The sequence below is a fragment of the Moschus berezovskii genome, chromosome 11, assembly GCF_049115385.1.
Source record: "Moschus berezovskii isolate FMDL1 chromosome 11, NW_MosBer_1.0, whole genome shotgun sequence".
Taxonomy (NCBI): domain Eukaryota; kingdom Metazoa; phylum Chordata; class Mammalia; order Artiodactyla; family Moschidae; genus Moschus; species Moschus berezovskii.
In genome coordinates, this window is record NC_142470.1 from 101,983,580 (window position 1) to 101,999,679 (window position 16,100).

The window sequence follows — 16,100 nt, forward strand, 5'->3', positions numbered from 1 at the left end:
CAGTATTCTTGCCTGGGAAATCCCATGGACAGAGGAGCCTGGCGGGCTACAGTCCGTGGGGTCGCCAAGAGTCGGACGCGACTGAGCGACTGACACTTCCTGCTCCCCCAGGAGTGAAGACTGCCACGCTGTGCTGTTAGCCACGGCGGGCGGCGGCTCCAGGACACCTGGCCCCATGCAACAAGCCACTCATGTCTCTGCCACTGTTTCCGAGCTTTCTTGGGTCTCCAGGCTGGGCAATTACAAGGCTTGCAGACCTATGGGGTGCAGTCCAATTGTATATGACAATTTCTGTTCTGCATACAAACTTCCCTAATGTTATAAATATCCTGGTCTCAGAATCTTGATAATTATCACTTATAACTGAGGCATAATGTTTCATCATCAGGGTGGCACGTTTAACTGAACGCTATCTCCTATTTTATTGAATCAGGTCCTAAGTTCCCAGGAATAGCAGTACTGGGCATCTCTATGGTCCTCATAGTGGAGTACCGCAGAGGGGACACTTGTGGCATTTGCCAATTTCTGTGATGTAAATTCTCCCACCAGAGTTGGTTTTAAGCTACAATATGACATCACTGAACAGAGTAGAGAAGAGATGACACACTGGCTCTTTAAGAAGGTGCAAGGTAGTCCCAGGTGGCGCAGTGGTAAAGAACCTGCCTGCCAACAGGAGATGCGGGAGACTCTGTTTCGATCCCTGGGTCAGGAAGATCCCCTAGGGTAGGAAATGGCAACCAACTCCAGTATTCTTGCCTGGAAAATCCCATAGATGGAGGAGCCTGGAGGGCTACAGTCCATGGGGTCGCAAAGAGTCGGACGCAACTGAACCCACGCGCGCGGGACTGGAAGCTGGTCCCAGCACCCCACTGGCGTCACGTGTATACCTTGTGACCTCCCAGTGCCCATGTATACTTGGTATCACAGGGTGTGAGGGTGATTGCTTTGTAATGATCTTGGTGCCACCTTCTAACACTGGATAGCAGAGGATGAGATGGTTGGATGGCCTTACCAACTCAATGGGCATGAATTTGAGCAAACTCCAGGAGATGGTGAAGGACAGGGAAGCCTGGCGTGCTGCTTCCATGGGGTCACAAAGAGTGAACAACAACGAAAGTGTGTGAGTGCTTATTTAATTCACTCTGGTTATTGCTGAAACCACAGCTCCCTGGTGCGTGTTTCTTCTGCAATTCTTTACTCATGTTCTTTCATCTGTTCAGTCCTGACACCTTTCTTAAAACCTTGAATCACTCTGCAAATTATAGTTATTAATGCCTTGATCTTGCTTGATGTAATTTCTTTGACATTTTGCTTTTATTTTTCTATTATGCAGAAATTGTAACAAAATGAATCCTGTCCATCTTTACTCCGGTAGTTCTTTTATTGCTATAAAGAGAATTCATCCTATTTTCTTCTATTCTACAAACAATTATTAAATGCCCAGTGAACAGCAGGCTTAATTCTAGGTACTGGGAATATCAGTTCAGTTCAGTTCAGTTCAGTCGCTCAGTCGTGTATAGTCGTGACTAAAATAACATCTCTGCGCTCAAGGAGCTCCCATGCTGGTGGGGAAAACAGACAGAAAATAAACAAGCAAATATATAATGGAAGGTCTGGTGTGGGTAAGAGCTAAAATGACATAAAGCACAGTTGGTGGGGGACAGAGAGGGATGGAAATAGAGGGTCTCTTATAAGGGCCTTTGGGAAGATCACATTTGAACAAAGACTTGAATAGGTAAAGGAGTGAGTCATGCCAATTTTCCTGCAATTTGATTTTTAAATTTAACTCATTAACTTAGCGGGAATTTATTTTCGGTATATTATATAAAAGAGGCTGTGATTTTTTTTTCCACAATGTGTATGCAATCATCTCAACACTCTTCCTCTTTATTTTCAGAAGTTTAATTATGAAAGCTGAATCCATTTCTCCATTCACTGGTACATTATGTATTTTTCAGACCATCTATTTGAAATTACCATTTTCTGGATCATCCTTTTAAAAAGCATTTACCGATTCTTGAAGGTTCTTCCTCTTTAGTATTTCTAAATCATCCTTTCCAGTTTTGAGATAAAATTCCACCTTTCCAAAAGGAAAACCATGCCTTCACTATTTTTGTATCTAGAATATCTGCCAAAGAGCATAGTCAACATAGAACTTCTAACACATTTTTATGAAAGGAATAAATGAATTAAAAAACTCATTTCGACGTTTTCAACTCTTATTCAAAGAGCGCCTCACACCCACCCACACGCACACTGGCTCCCATGATCTGGTTTAACAATAAACATTACGTGGGCATTTCAGTCTCGCACTACAAACCCACTATAAACACAGTAGCTTTGGTAAATGACTGAGGAAAAGAACAGCATCCTTCGCAAAGCTGAGCCACTTCCGTTGGAAAGGACATGGTTTGATTTGAACTATATTATTTCCTTTCTTTTACTCGGATAGGATTGCGGGTCTGGACGGCCAGTCTTTAACTCCATCAAACCATACACTTTTCCAGTTCTGCGTTTATACCATCTGTGCATCCATATGCCCCCCAGAACCAAGACGATGAGGGACAGGGGGGCAAGCATGATCTCCCAGGAGAACGTGGCAGCTGCAGGAAGAACAGAGACACGTGAGAGGTGAACAAGCTCCTATGGCCAAATAGGACAGTGCCACGTGCTCTACAGGGAAGGAAACGGCGCTTGTTTCTTCTAACAGATGTGCTCTCATTTTCAGAAAGTATGTCCCTATGCCCGGATCAAGGGTACTTGAGAATGATATTGGTGGCATTATGGAAACAGGAAGGTAAAATGGGAATTTCCTGGCAGTCCAGTGGTTCACTAGAAAAGCCCCTGAAGCTGGGAGAGACTGAAGGCAAAAGGAGAAGGGGATGGCCGACAATGAGATGGTTAGATGGCATCAATGACTCAATGGATGTGAGTTTGAGCAAACTCTGGGAGACGGTAGAGGACGGGGAAGCCTGGCGTGCTGCAGTCCATGGGGTCACAAAGAGTCAGACATGACTGAACAACCAGTGGTTAAGACTCCAAGCTTCCAGTGTAGGGGGCACGGGTTTGATCCCATGTGCCCCACAGTGGGTAAAGACATAACGACAACAACAAAGTCAAGTAGAATAAATATCCACCAGAGAGAAGCAGTGTAGATTTCGGCGGTGGGGGAGGGGGGCGTGTGTCAAGGTCAATTTTGTCCCACCTGCTGGACTGTATGCAATAAGGTGTCTATCAAGGTCTTTGCTGGCCAACTGTGATGTGGTCAGGGTATAATATGTCCTTTTCCAGGGAGCCTGGGTGTGAGCAGGAGTCATTAAAGTAACAAAGGAAAAGAAAAATTTGGAATAAAGGAGCTTTAGGTGTCAAGATTATTGCCTGGATCCAGCTGTTTTAAAGTCTGCTCCTTTGCAGCTCTGTGTTATGAAAATATAGGAAGCAAGTGTTGATTAAAAGTTAACAAGTGGTGCAGGAGAGGGATAAATTGGGAGGCTGGAATCGGCATATACACACTATATAAAATAGATAACTAATAAGGACATACTGTACAGCGCAGGGAATGCGACTCAATACTCTGTAATCACCTATACAGGAAAAGAACCCAGAAAAGAACACATACAGGTATATGCACAACTGAATCACTTAGCTGCACACCTCAAACTCACACAACATCGTAAACCAGCTATTCTCCAAAATACAGTGAAGATTAAATTCTAGAAAGCTGACAAGTATATTTTAACACTTTAAAATGGTGACTGTTACGGTATGTGAAGAGTATCTCAATAAAATAAACATAAAAGCACACAAAAAAAGAGTCCAGACGGAATTAGAGAGGTGTAGTTCAGACGCAGAGAACAGACGTAAGGACGCCAATGGGGAGCGGCAGGGGTGGGGTGAGCTGGGCAGCTGGGACTGACACATACACACCATCGATACTGGTTATAAGACAGATGATTAACGAGAATCTACTGTACAGCACAGGAAGCTACTAAGTGTTCCGTGGTGACCTAAACGGGAAGAAAATCCAAAGAAGAGGAGATACAGCGGATTCACTTTGCTGTACAGCAGAAATTAATACATTATACAGCAACTATGCTCCAATAAAAATTGATGAAAAGGTTAACGAGTATATTACTTGTTATATTCACAAAAGAGGCTCTGATTATTGATCACACATGGATGAGGAGGCCAGAATTCTACATTCTAAGCTACTATTTATCCTACTCTGTGTAGATTTGGGGGAAAAAACACAATCTCAGGCAATTTCTCCAGATGATTCTTGCATCTTAAAATTCCACAAACTGAGTGAAGCTTTCGTTTTTGGAGCAACTATTGGGAGGCACCTCTGAGCCCTGGTGGAAGCTTTCAGCTACGAGCTCTGTGGTCAGTAACAGCTGACCCAGCAAAGGACATGCAAGGTCAGGGCTCACATCCTAGAAATGTGAGCAGGTTCCTAGCCTCAGGACCAGACACGCCACGGCTTCCTCTGGGTTACTACTCTGTAGCCTGGCAGTGGATCCTCCATTGCGAAGTCTGTACCACCACCAACTCGTTGATGGAGAAATGATCTGAGACGTCAGCCCTTGCCTGTGTGCTCCGACAACAGTTCTCAAAATACAGCATGAGCGGAGCTTGCTAAAGGTCAATCTTTGGCCTCCCCCCCGCCAGAGAATTTCTCTGGGTAGGTTTGGGGGTGAACCCAGGAATCTGCATTGTCAACCAGTGGTTCAAGTGGGGCATGCTGGTGTGCACAGACCACAGTTGCAGAGAAGTTATATTGTGTGGTCATTCCTGCCCTGAGGCTTATCCAGATCCTCAACTTTCCATTAAGAGCTTGCCTGATGTTGCAAGTTAAGGAATTTAGCGCTTTTCTCTGTATGCGAAAATGCAAGAGTCTGGGCTAACTGAAATCGATCCTTTCCTATACATCTCAGCTTTCTGGGGCCAGCATCTGGTGGCTTTTCACATCCTCCCTCCACCCACCCCCAGCTCCTCCATGGTCACTGTAGGAAGTGGGTGTAGCCTGGAGGGGGCCAGATCATAAGTATCGTTCTTCCTGGGTACCCTCCAGAAATATCTCTCAACTTAAAAAAGAAAAAACTTGTCCACAGCTGCCTCCTCTGCAAACACCCAAACGTAGGGGAGCTTGTGTTTATTGACTGTGCTGATGGCCCAGAAGTCAGGGTAAGGTCCCCAGTGGGAATCACTTTGTCTCTTCCCTTTTTGTCCTTTGAGCAGCTGACAGACTACCTCACTCACACCTCCCTTTCCTGCTTAGCACTCAAACACTGAGAAGAAATCGCTCTTTCAAAATAATTTTTTTTTTTATTTTGAAAGTTGCTCAGTTGTGTCCAACTCTTTGCAACCCCATGGAATGCTCTAGGTTAGAATACTGGCGTGGGTAGCCTTTCGCTTCTCCAGGGGATCGTCCCAACCCAGGGATCAAACCCAGGTCTCCCACATTCCAGGAGGACTCTTTACCAGCTGAGCCATGTCAAAAGGATAAATCAGGCTTTTCTTTTTGCCTTGTTTCAATGTTCTTCCATGAGCAGTGAGTTGATCTAGCTACAGTCTTGCACTTTATTTCCTGATGTTGTTTAGTCGCTCAGTTGTGTCCGATTCCTTGTGACCCCATGGACTATAGCCCTCCAGGCTCCTCTGTCCACGGGATTTTCCAGGCAAGGATACTGGAGTGGGTTGCCATTCCCTTCTCCAGGGGATCTGCCCAACCCAAGGATCAAACCCCTTTCTCCTGCATCACAGGCAGATTCTTTACCACTGAGCAACCAGAGAAGCCCTATTTCCTGGTGACTGATGGCTTTTTAAGTTGAGAGTTATTTCTGGAGGGTACCCAGGAAGAACAATACCTAAAGCCACCTGAGCTCTGGGTACCTCCCAATCCCCAGCCCTGGGAGGATGAAGTTTCTTAACCTCAGGATGAAAAACCTCCCACCTGCCTAGAGGGGTCAGGGAAGCCCACTGGCCCTGCTGATCTGGCAGAACCACAGGAGACATAGTTTTGTTTTGTTTCTTAATCTATCACAGAACCATTTTGTCTTTTTTCCAAAAAATCAGCTTCCTCTTTAAATTTTCCTTTGAGTATAATCTCCCAAAGCCAGCCTCCACCCTACCAAAAACATTCACAAAAACAGAGAGATGTGTTTTCTGAGCTCCACTAACAGAAAACTCAGACTAAGTAACCACCTGATGAATCAGGACCTTTGTTTCATATCCACAGAGCACCCAACACTTGTCTTCCCCTTTTGCAACCCCCCACGAAAATCCATACCTTCTTTGACCGTGGTACGAAGCGTCTGGAAACTCATTGTATTACGGACAACACATTTAAAATCCGTGTGCAAATCCTCTCTTCTGACAGGATCAAAAATCAGTGGCACTTCAACGTAGTTCTCATTGTTTTCTGAGTATGCCCTGAGTGAGAAAACAGAGTTCAACATCCACTGTCAAACGCCAGCTTGTCTTTTCAATACAGACACCTACACATTCTCAGAGCTCCGCTGTACTTAAACTGATGGCACGATTTGCCAAGTTAGGGCCACTTGCCATTATAGTTGTTATGTACTCGGGAGACTTTCTAAGCCTACTCCTGAAGGTAAGAATAACTCTCAAGATGCTGGCCGCTGTGATAGGATGCTTGTGACAATGCGAACTTACAGAATCCAGCTTCTGTGGATAAACAGGTGGGGGCGGGGGGTCACTTTTTAAGGCTCTTGATAAACAGTGAACCATTGGTGGGAACAGAAATGTCTAGTCTGGGGAAACTGGACTGTATGACCAACTAATCATTTGCATATTGAAGGGAGGGAGGGAGTTTCCAGGAATCCCATCCTCCTCTGCGTCTGCTCTTATCACCATTCACTGCCAGCTCTCACTCTTGAAGTTCAAGTTCAGAACCAAGGGCGGCAGACATAGGGGAGGACTCAGGTCAACATCACTGCCGTTTGTAATGTTACAGGAATCCAAAGATGCTTCACATTACTTATCAGTACAAATGAAAATACCGTGGCTGTGGATCCACTAGGACTATTTTTTTTCATCTATGGGGGAAAAATAGGTTCCTTTAAGTAAATGGATAGTATGAGCAAGCTGACATGTGGCACATGAGTCCTGCCCAAACTTCTTGCAATGACGATCCACAAGCAAAGGGTCGTGCTAACCACACCTAATTTCTATCCACTAAACTGCATCTAGAAAGTTCTTGTTGGATAGATCTTTCCAAAAATACAAGAATTTGGCAAGCAAAAATTCAGGCAAATTCAGAGTACCGACGCTACAATTTTAAAATTCCTTTATAGTTTGGAACATGGAAGGGCCTGCCTTCCTCACACAAAAATGGTTCCCATTTATAAGGCCTGACTGTTCTGCGTTCAGAGTGAGAAAACGTTTTCCAGAGATGAAGGCTTATGAGAACAGAATTCTATCTTTCATAGCACCCTTCCTTAGAGACTGTGGTAGCCCACGGTTTCCTGAGAAACAGGCAGGGCTCAGATCCTGCCACTACACCTCAGGGTCTCTTTAAGAGCTGTGAAAATGTTGGACTCCCAGGTCGCAAAGTCAGGAATGAACACATCTTAGTTCAAAGTATTTGTTTGAAAACTGCAACACTCAAGAGAAAAAGGTTTAATTAAACAACTAGAAGAGGCAACACCGACCAAGTATTAGGCTGCGACTCAACTCATAGTGTTACAAGCCTTGATTGTCAAGAGCAGTTGGTGATTCTCAGCAAAACTCAATGTCGAAGGTGCTAAAAATCCAACAGCTCAGAATAAATATATATATATAGGTTTGTACTGTGGTGTGTGTGTGTGTGTGTGTCACGTAGGATGGGTTGCTAGGACACTGTCTGTACAAGGAAGTGACGTCTGCGGAGGGTCACAACAGCTCTGCCCGGGGGACATGGAAGATCGCCCCCCATCACTTACTGGAGCTCCCCCTCGGTCACGCGGCCCCCACGGTAGGCATCCTCTATGAGGGTGTTGTTGGCCGTCCACCACAGCAGAGTGGTTGTGTGTATGCCAGCTCCCAGAAACACCTTACACGGGATTGTCAGCCTTGACCCTGTGACAGCAAGACACAGCGCATCAGACATCAGAACCCAGCTCGCGGACACGGGTCACATCAGGGGACCTGAGCAGTGGGCCTTTCCGCTTCTTCTCAGACTCCCTCACCACACTGCTGTTTTTTCTTAGAAGGAATGTTAGTTCCCTTAAGCTCTCACTCGAGCATCAGTATTTACTAAGCATCTCCAGCTCCTTCCTCATGGCAGATGGAAAGCCAGAGGCAAACAGCTTCCCAAGGCCACTGGGCTCCTCCAGAGCATTCTGCAGTCCCAGGCCACCTGCCTCCACAATTCATTCTCGCTGCCTCCAAAGATCCGGATGTGTGTGTGGGTTCTCTTTGCCCGCGGCTGGTCTCGGCGCTCCTGTTTGCCCAGGGAGCTCTCCACCCAGGCCGTGTTCATTTAGGATTAACCCTTTCAAAAGTCACTGTGTTTCACATTCATGGTCCAAAAGGATACACACACTTCAGTGTTCGCTGTAGCACTATTTACAATAGCCAGGACGTGGAAGCAGCCTAACTGTCCACAGAGCACCGGAGAAAGAAGATGTGGTACATGTATACAAGGGAATATTGTGTGTGTGTGTGTACACGTGTGTTAGTCGCTCAGCCGTGTCTGACTCTCTGCGACACTACGGACTTTAGTTCGCCAGGCTCCTCTGTTCATGGGACTCTCTAGGCAAGAATACTAGAGTGGGTTTCCAGTCCCTTCTCCAGGGTAATCTTCCTGACCCAGGGATTGAATCTGCATTGCAGGCAGATTCTTTACCATCCGAGCCACCAGGGAAGCCCAAAGAACATGTGGCACATATATACAATGGAATATTAGTAAGCCATAAAAAAGATTAAAATAAGGCCATTTGCAGCAACGTGGATAGCCCTAGAAGTTGTCAGGCTGAGTGAAATAAGTCAGACAGAGAAGGAGAAACATATGACACCCCTTATATGTGGAATCTAAAAAGAAATGATACAGATGAACTTACAAAACACAAGCGGGCTCACAGACTCAGAGACTGAACTTACGGCTGCCTGCAGGGAAGAACGGGGGAAGGGGTAGTTAAGGAGTTTGGGATGAACATGTACATCTGCGATATTTAAAATGGATCAAACAAGGACCTACTGTACAGCACAGGGAACTCTGCTCAATGTCATGTGGCAGCCTGGATGGGAGGGGAGTTTGGGGGAAAATGGATCCATGTATATGTATGGCTGAGTCCCTTCGCTGTTCACTTGAAACTATCACAACGTTGTTAATTGACTATACCCCAATACAAAATAAAAACTTCTTTCAAAAGAAAAAGCCACTGTGTTTTACATGAAGGGTGCCTTCTACAGTTGTGGGATGTGATAGTCCTGAGTCCCTTGCCTCAATCACTCTGGTTTTTTTTAGTTACCAAAGTGGGGAACAAAAGAAGAAATCCTTCCCATGCGTGTTTTCCTCAAGAGTGATGGGCCTTCCTGGGGCATGGCCTTTAATCCCCCTGGCTCCACTTCAGGCTCAGAAAGTCTGCTTTTGTTCTTCCTGCACACCCCTCTGACCTTAAAAGATTTCTCAGGCAGAAGTAGCCCATTCAATCCAGCCACAAGTGACTCTGCCAGGCACATCTCTGCGTGCAAAGCAACGGGGTGGGAGGTACAGTTTTGTGGGCTGGGGAACATGGAGGAGCCAGGGTCAGCACTGATCTCGGTCCCCACCTCCCCAGGCTGCCAGAAGGCTCTTCTGAGAGCCAGGATAGCCTCGGGAGCTGCAACTCAGGTGTCAGGCCACAACCCGAGCATCTGCAAGAGCCCCCGAGGCTCCATGGTCACCAATTAAAGTTTAAAATATAAGTGCTAGTTGCTCAGTCGTGTTCAACTCTGCAACCCCACAGACTGTAGCCCACCAGGCTCTTCCATCCATGGGCTTCTTCAGGCAAGAACACTGGAAAATACAGTTTGAGCCACCAGGGAAGCCTCAAGAACACTGGAGTGGGTAGCCCTTCCCTTCTCCAGGGCATCTTCCCAACCCAGGGATCAAACCCAGGTCTCCTGCATTGCAGGCAGATTCTTTAACATCTGAGCCACCGGGAAAGCCCTTAAAATATAAGCCTAAGACCAAACAGAAGAGATAGGTAGGTAGACAGATAGACGGACGGATGGATGGATAGATAAATGATTGATGGATCAATAGACATGTGATTGATAGACGGATAGACAGACAGACAGAACTCTGCAGCCAGGGTTTAATAAATGAGCTGCTGCTGCTGCTGCTGCTGCTAAGTCACTTCAGTCGTGTCCGACTCTGTGTGACCCCATAGACGGCAGCCCACTAGGCTCCACCATCCCTGGGATTCTCCAGGCAAGAACACTGGAGTGGGCTGCCATGAGCATAGGACCTAAAAACGATTATATACAAACACACATACACAGAAGGTGCGGGCCCCACAGACACACAGGCCTGAGCCTGAACCCCAGGCAGACTCAACTATGACTTTTTGACAGACACTGAGCCAATGACCCCCCCACCCTCACCCCAGGCATCTTTTCTTCTGGAAAATGGGAGAAATAAGACCATCCCACAGGGCTGATGTTGACATTGAAAGACATCTTATTAGAGTTAACAGTGTTTGATAAGAAAGTGTGTGCTGGCCGGAACAGTGAAAGGGTGAAAAACAAAAACCTCTGACAAGCATTACCTCCCTTGACCCACTGACCTGATATTAAGTGACAAGAAACTGTCTCCCGGGAGCCAGCAGGGCAGTCTGAGCCTTGGGCGTAATGCTAGCATTAGCCACATGTTGGTGGAGTGAATTATTAATATTTTAACTACACCTCAGGTGCTGCCTGGGACGTCATGCCATCAATTATTCCTTTCATGTAGTTAACAATGGCCACTAGAATGTTCTGATTTTTTGCATTGAGTTTTTTTGTAGGTAGAGTTTTCAAGAAGTTAAACATGCATGCTTCCCAACAATGCCATTTCTATGAACATTTGACAAAGAGAAATGTTCCCTCACGTTTGTTAATTCTCGCTGAGGTAACAACATTGTTATTTCTTGCAGGGAGGGTCTCCACCAGAGACTTCCATCCCCTAGGGCAGGTGCAGTGGGTCCCAGGGCCCCAGGTTTGAGATTGCAGGCACCCCCATGGGTTACATGATCCTTACCCAGCGAGGCTGAGATGGTCTGGTGGGGGGAGATGATCACAGGAATGGTCTCCTTGTCTCTTTCTGAGAAAGACGGGAGGAAAGGAGATTCAATGAGGAAGCGCTTCATTGCGAGCTGAGGGTCAGTGTCTATTGTTTAGCTAATTAGCTAAATTCTCTTTTGCAGCAGAGCCAGACATTGTGAGACTCAGCTTTTGTCTGGCAAAGGAAACCAGCTAGCCACGAAATTGAGGCTCTTTGGCCAACACTTTTCCCAGAAGAGAGATTACTGGAAGAAGCCGCAGTTATACACACATTCCTCTCGCAGATGTTCTGTGCTCTGCGATAACAATTAACCATTCCACTCCCCGGCTTCCTGAATGAACCCTTAACAGGAATGTTCTCGATGTCCAAGGGACGGGTGTTACTTCAAAGGCTCCTCACCCTGAAGTAGCCCCCTCCACACCTGCCACAGAGTCCTGGAGTCACTTCTGAAAAATAAAAAAGGCACAGGGCATCCAGAACCACCTGTTTGTGATGCTAACCCCACGTGTGTGTGCTAAGTCCCTTCAGTTGTGTCAGACTCTATGCGACTCTATGGACTGCAGCCTAGCAAGCTCCTCTGTCCATGGAATTTTCCAGGCAAGAATACTGGAGTGGGCTGCCATGCCCTCCTCCAGGGGCTCTTCCCGACCCTGGGATCAAACCCACGACTCCTGCATTGGCAGGCGGGTCCCACTGGGAATAGCCACCTGGGAAGCCTGCTAACCCCACATTGAGAGAGAAACAGGGTAACTCAGTTTGGCCACCTGGGCTTGTAATTGAGGAAACTGACTCTTTGGGGAGGAATCAGAGCCCAGCTCCCCAAGAGGCAGTTCTCCCAGCAGTTTGAAGAAACTGGGCATCTGAACTGGGGCAGAAAGGACAGCGAAGGGTGGATGAAGGGCTGCCCATGTCCACCATGGCTCCATCCTCATGTCTTCCACTAAAGAGCATCTGAAACCCTAATGGGATAAGTTTTAGGCACCATCCCAGGTGAGCCCAGAGAGCAGCCAGCTTCTCCACTGTGACCGAGATCATGACCAGGAGCCTGCGCCTCCCTCCAAGGTCACAGGGCTGCTTCAGGGAGGCAGAGACCGGAGAAAGACGCCCCAAGGACAAGATACACCCGTGGGTCAAAATTCCAGGGCATGTCAAGATCCGCTGGGAGCTTATTAAACATGGGCTTCTAATTGTTTCTTATTCAGTAAGACTGGGAGGAGGCCTGAGAGTCTGGGTGTCTGATGAGTACCCAAGTGATGCTGCAGCTGGCGGAGGACCACCCTTGAAAACGGTTGAGACACAGCGTGGTCAAGATACAGGCTAATAGGTAGGTTGGCGCCCCCTCGTGTTCCTGTGCAGTATCACATGAACAGGATAATGGTGGAGGGGGGCAGGATTCTAGGGGATCCCCTCTGGGGGGAAGCAAGGGGCTGATGTGGTTGAATACTCACCAGACACAGAGATTTCCATTCATGGACGACTCGATTTTCCCTGTAATAAGACTGAATCTCCGTATTCTCTGGGAGAAGAAAGTCTTTTCCCTTCGTAGACTAATTATATGCCTGAACATAGTTTCAAAGCTCTCTGAAATGTCCGTGTATGTTGGTGTGTGTGTGTGTCTGCTCACTTGCTCAGTCATGCCCAGCTCTTTGCAATGCCAGGGACTGTAGCCTGCCAGGCTCCTCTGTCCGTGGGATTCTCCAGGCAAGAATACTGGAGTAAGTTGCCAGTCCCTCCTCCAAGGGATCTTCCTGACCCAGGGATCGAATCCTCATCGCGTGCAACTCCTGCATTGGCAGGCGGATTCTGTACCACTAGTGCCACATAGGAAGCCCTTAAAAGACCTCGATTGTGTAGTTATTCAGTGTATAAAATAAACAGAAGCACCATACTGTCCAGAGCAGGGGCCAGGACTTCACCACTTGTGTGTATTGCGCACCAAGCTTGATGGCAGCACGTAGGAGGCGTGGAAGGAACAGTGAACAAACTTGACATGCTAACTGGTACTGTTCACACATCATTTTTAGGTAGGACTCATTTAAACCAAAGCGTCTGCCTCCAATGCGGGAGACCCGGGTTCGATCCCTGGGTCGGGAAGATCCCCTGGAGAAGAAAATGGTAACCCACTCCAGTATTCTTGCCTGGAGAATCCCATGGACAGAGAAGCCTGGTAGGCTACAGTCCATGGGGGTCGCAAAGAGTCGGACACGACTGAGCGACTTCACTTCACTTCACTTCATTTAAACCAATGAGAGCCCTTGCTATTTCAAATCCTGGTTTCAAGAGCCACGAGACACGCTTGTGTGTTAGTCGCTCAGTCATGTCTGACTCTTTGCGACACCCTGGGCTGTAGCCCACCAGGCTCCTCTGTCCATGGAATTCTCCAGGCAAGAATACTGGCGTGGCTTGTCATTTCCAAATTCGGGGGATTTCCACAACCCAGGGATTGAACCTGGGTCTCCTGCACTGCAGGAAGATTGTTTACCGTCTGAGCCTTCAGGCTAGACATGCTTAGGGAAGATCAAAAAAGAAAATTTTCACCAGCTATGCCAATGTATAGACTTCTCATTGAAAACTCCAAAAAATCTTCCGTTCCGTTCAGTCGCGTCCAACTCTATGCTACCCCGTGGCCTGTAGCCTACCAGGCTTCTCTGTCCATGGGATTCTCCAGGCAAAAATACTGGAATGGGTTACCGTTTCCTTCTCCAGAACCCGGGTCTGCCGCATTGGAGGCAGACGCTTTAACCTCTGAGCCACCAGGGAAGCCCAAAAAAATCCTTCTTCTAGAATTAGGAGAAGGAAATGGCAACCCACTCCAGTATTCTTGCTTGGGAAATCCCATGGACAGAGGAGCCTGGTGGGCTACAGTTCATGGGGTCACAAAGAGTCAGACACGACCCACCAACTGAGCACACGTGCACATCCTAGAATTAGACACAAAGTTATGGCAACTGGGTTCTGATGACTGGCCCTTGGGGTGCAAGCCTTCCAAACGGACCTTGCAGAGGGACTTTCTAAGTAAACTACTGTTTGGCTCCCTCTAGTGGTGTATATTTTAACTTCAGACTTAGAACCCTGTCAACTACCCAGGGATTCATCGTTCATAAAATCACCCAGCTTTCTATCCTTCCAACTGTCATACACGTCTTATAAGCCTGGTGCCAAGAGATTTGCCATATCTGTTTTCCTCTCATACCAAAGACACTCAAAGAATTCTACGTGAAATCAAACCAATATTGTAAAGCAATTTTCCCTCAATTAAAAATATTTCTTTAAAAAGATCAATCAAGAAATAACAACCTGGGGGATAAAAAGAGCTCTACGTGAGCCCTAATTTTTTCCTTGCATGCTTGTTGCTGAACCAGGGTACGGAGGTTTCTTGATGGCAAGTACTCACTCTTAACTCGGAGTTTGATATTCCTGGTGATGTTGTATTGCCTGCCTTTGTGGGCATACGTCATGGCACAGGTATAGTAGCCAGCATCCTCCATGGACACATTGTTTATGAGTAAGCGAGTTCCCCTCACACTGAGAAACTTCTCGTTGTCTTGATCCAAAGGGACAGACTCCTTAAGGGAAAATGTTTTTCAAAGTTACACTGTATCCTTGTATACGTATGACTGAATCCCTTCATTGTCTACCTAAAGCTATCACAACATTGTTCATCGGCTATACCCCAATACAAAATTAAAAGTTTTTTTAAAAGTTAAACTATATTCTAATTGATATCTCAAAAGCTATGAACAGCATCAGTATTATGCATCACTATTGAATTTGCAACCCAAGAATCACCTTGGTATTTACTTTGCAAATATTGTCCTTTGGGGCGTGCTTTTAACTGTATTTTTAGGAGAGGGAGTTTGTTAGCATATAAAATAAAATGGCTGGATTGAAAAGAATGAAATAATGCCATTTGCAGCAACATGGATGGGGTCAGAGATTGTCATACTGAGTGAAGTAAGTCAGAAAGAGGAGAAATATCATATGACATTGCTTATATGGGGATTCTAAAAAGAAATCATACAAATGAACTTATTTACAAAAAAGAAATAGGCTCACAGACCTAGAAAACAAACTTGTAGTTGCTGGGGGGAAGGATGGGGGAAGGATAGTTAGGGAGTTTGGGATGGACATGTGCACACAGATATATTTAAAATGGATACCCAACAAGGACGTACTATATAACACAAGGAACTCTGCTCAGTGTCATGTGGCAGCCTGGATGGGAGAGGAGTTTGGGGGAGAATGGACACATGTTATATATGGCTGAGTCCCTTCGCTGCCCACCTGAAACTATCACAAGACTTTTATGAATTGGCTATACCCCAATACAAAATAAAAAGTTTGTAATAAATGGCTGGGTCTGTTTAACCACAAGGTTTAAAGCACGTTTGCTTCAGCACAATGGGAAAAAAAGAAACTATCTTCTTTGACAAAGTAGGCCATTATATTTATGTCCTAACTGCTGTCTACAGGCCCTGGGAAACACCCAGAAAGGAGTGCTGTGATGTAGTCATGGTGAGTGCCCACAAGAGTTGATGTTGCAGTAATCACATGAATAATCATTTCAAGTTAAAGAGTCAGGAGAGATGAAGAAAAGACCTGAAGCCGCGCTGCTCATATGGACAAAGGCACTGCAGAGCAGAGCAGAGGAAACACCTCATGAGCACAAAATGTTCTCAGGAACATCTCTTTCAAAACCATGACAATTGCAATCGTCGAATATAACCCTGAGTCATTTCACAGACTTATTCTGAATAAGAACATGGGCATAACTGGAAGAGTTTGTCAGCCACATGACGCATTAAGTCTAATTGAACAATGTACTTAATTAAAAACAGAGATTTCATCATTC

At 46.2% G+C, this 16,100-nt stretch overlaps 1 protein-coding gene across 7 annotated transcripts in view; it reads right to left on the reverse strand.

The window, feature by feature from the left end:
- Positions 1–1,886: 1,886 nt before the first annotated feature.
- The window catches only part of IL1R2 (interleukin 1 receptor type 2), a 40,299-nt gene continuing 26,085 nt past the window's right edge, over positions 1,887–16,100 (reverse strand). For 5 of the 7 annotated variants that reach the window (XM_055399900.2, XM_055399904.2, XM_055399899.2 and 2 more), the window contains 5 exons: positions 14,643–14,814; positions 11,225–11,287; positions 7,944–8,079; positions 6,290–6,432; positions 1,887–2,603 (listed from right to left, as the gene is read on the reverse strand). In XM_055399900.2, coding sequence (XP_055255875.2) covers positions 2,422–2,603; positions 6,290–6,432; positions 7,944–8,079; positions 11,225–11,287; positions 14,643–14,814 — 696 coding nt within the window. In that variant the 3' untranslated portion in view covers positions 1,887–2,421. Of the gene's footprint in view, positions 2,604–3,939; positions 4,008–6,289; positions 6,433–7,939; positions 8,080–11,224; positions 11,288–14,642; positions 14,815–16,100 lie in introns of those variants that run through there. The other 2 variants (XM_055399902.2, XM_088841609.1) reach the window with 2 other exon arrangements.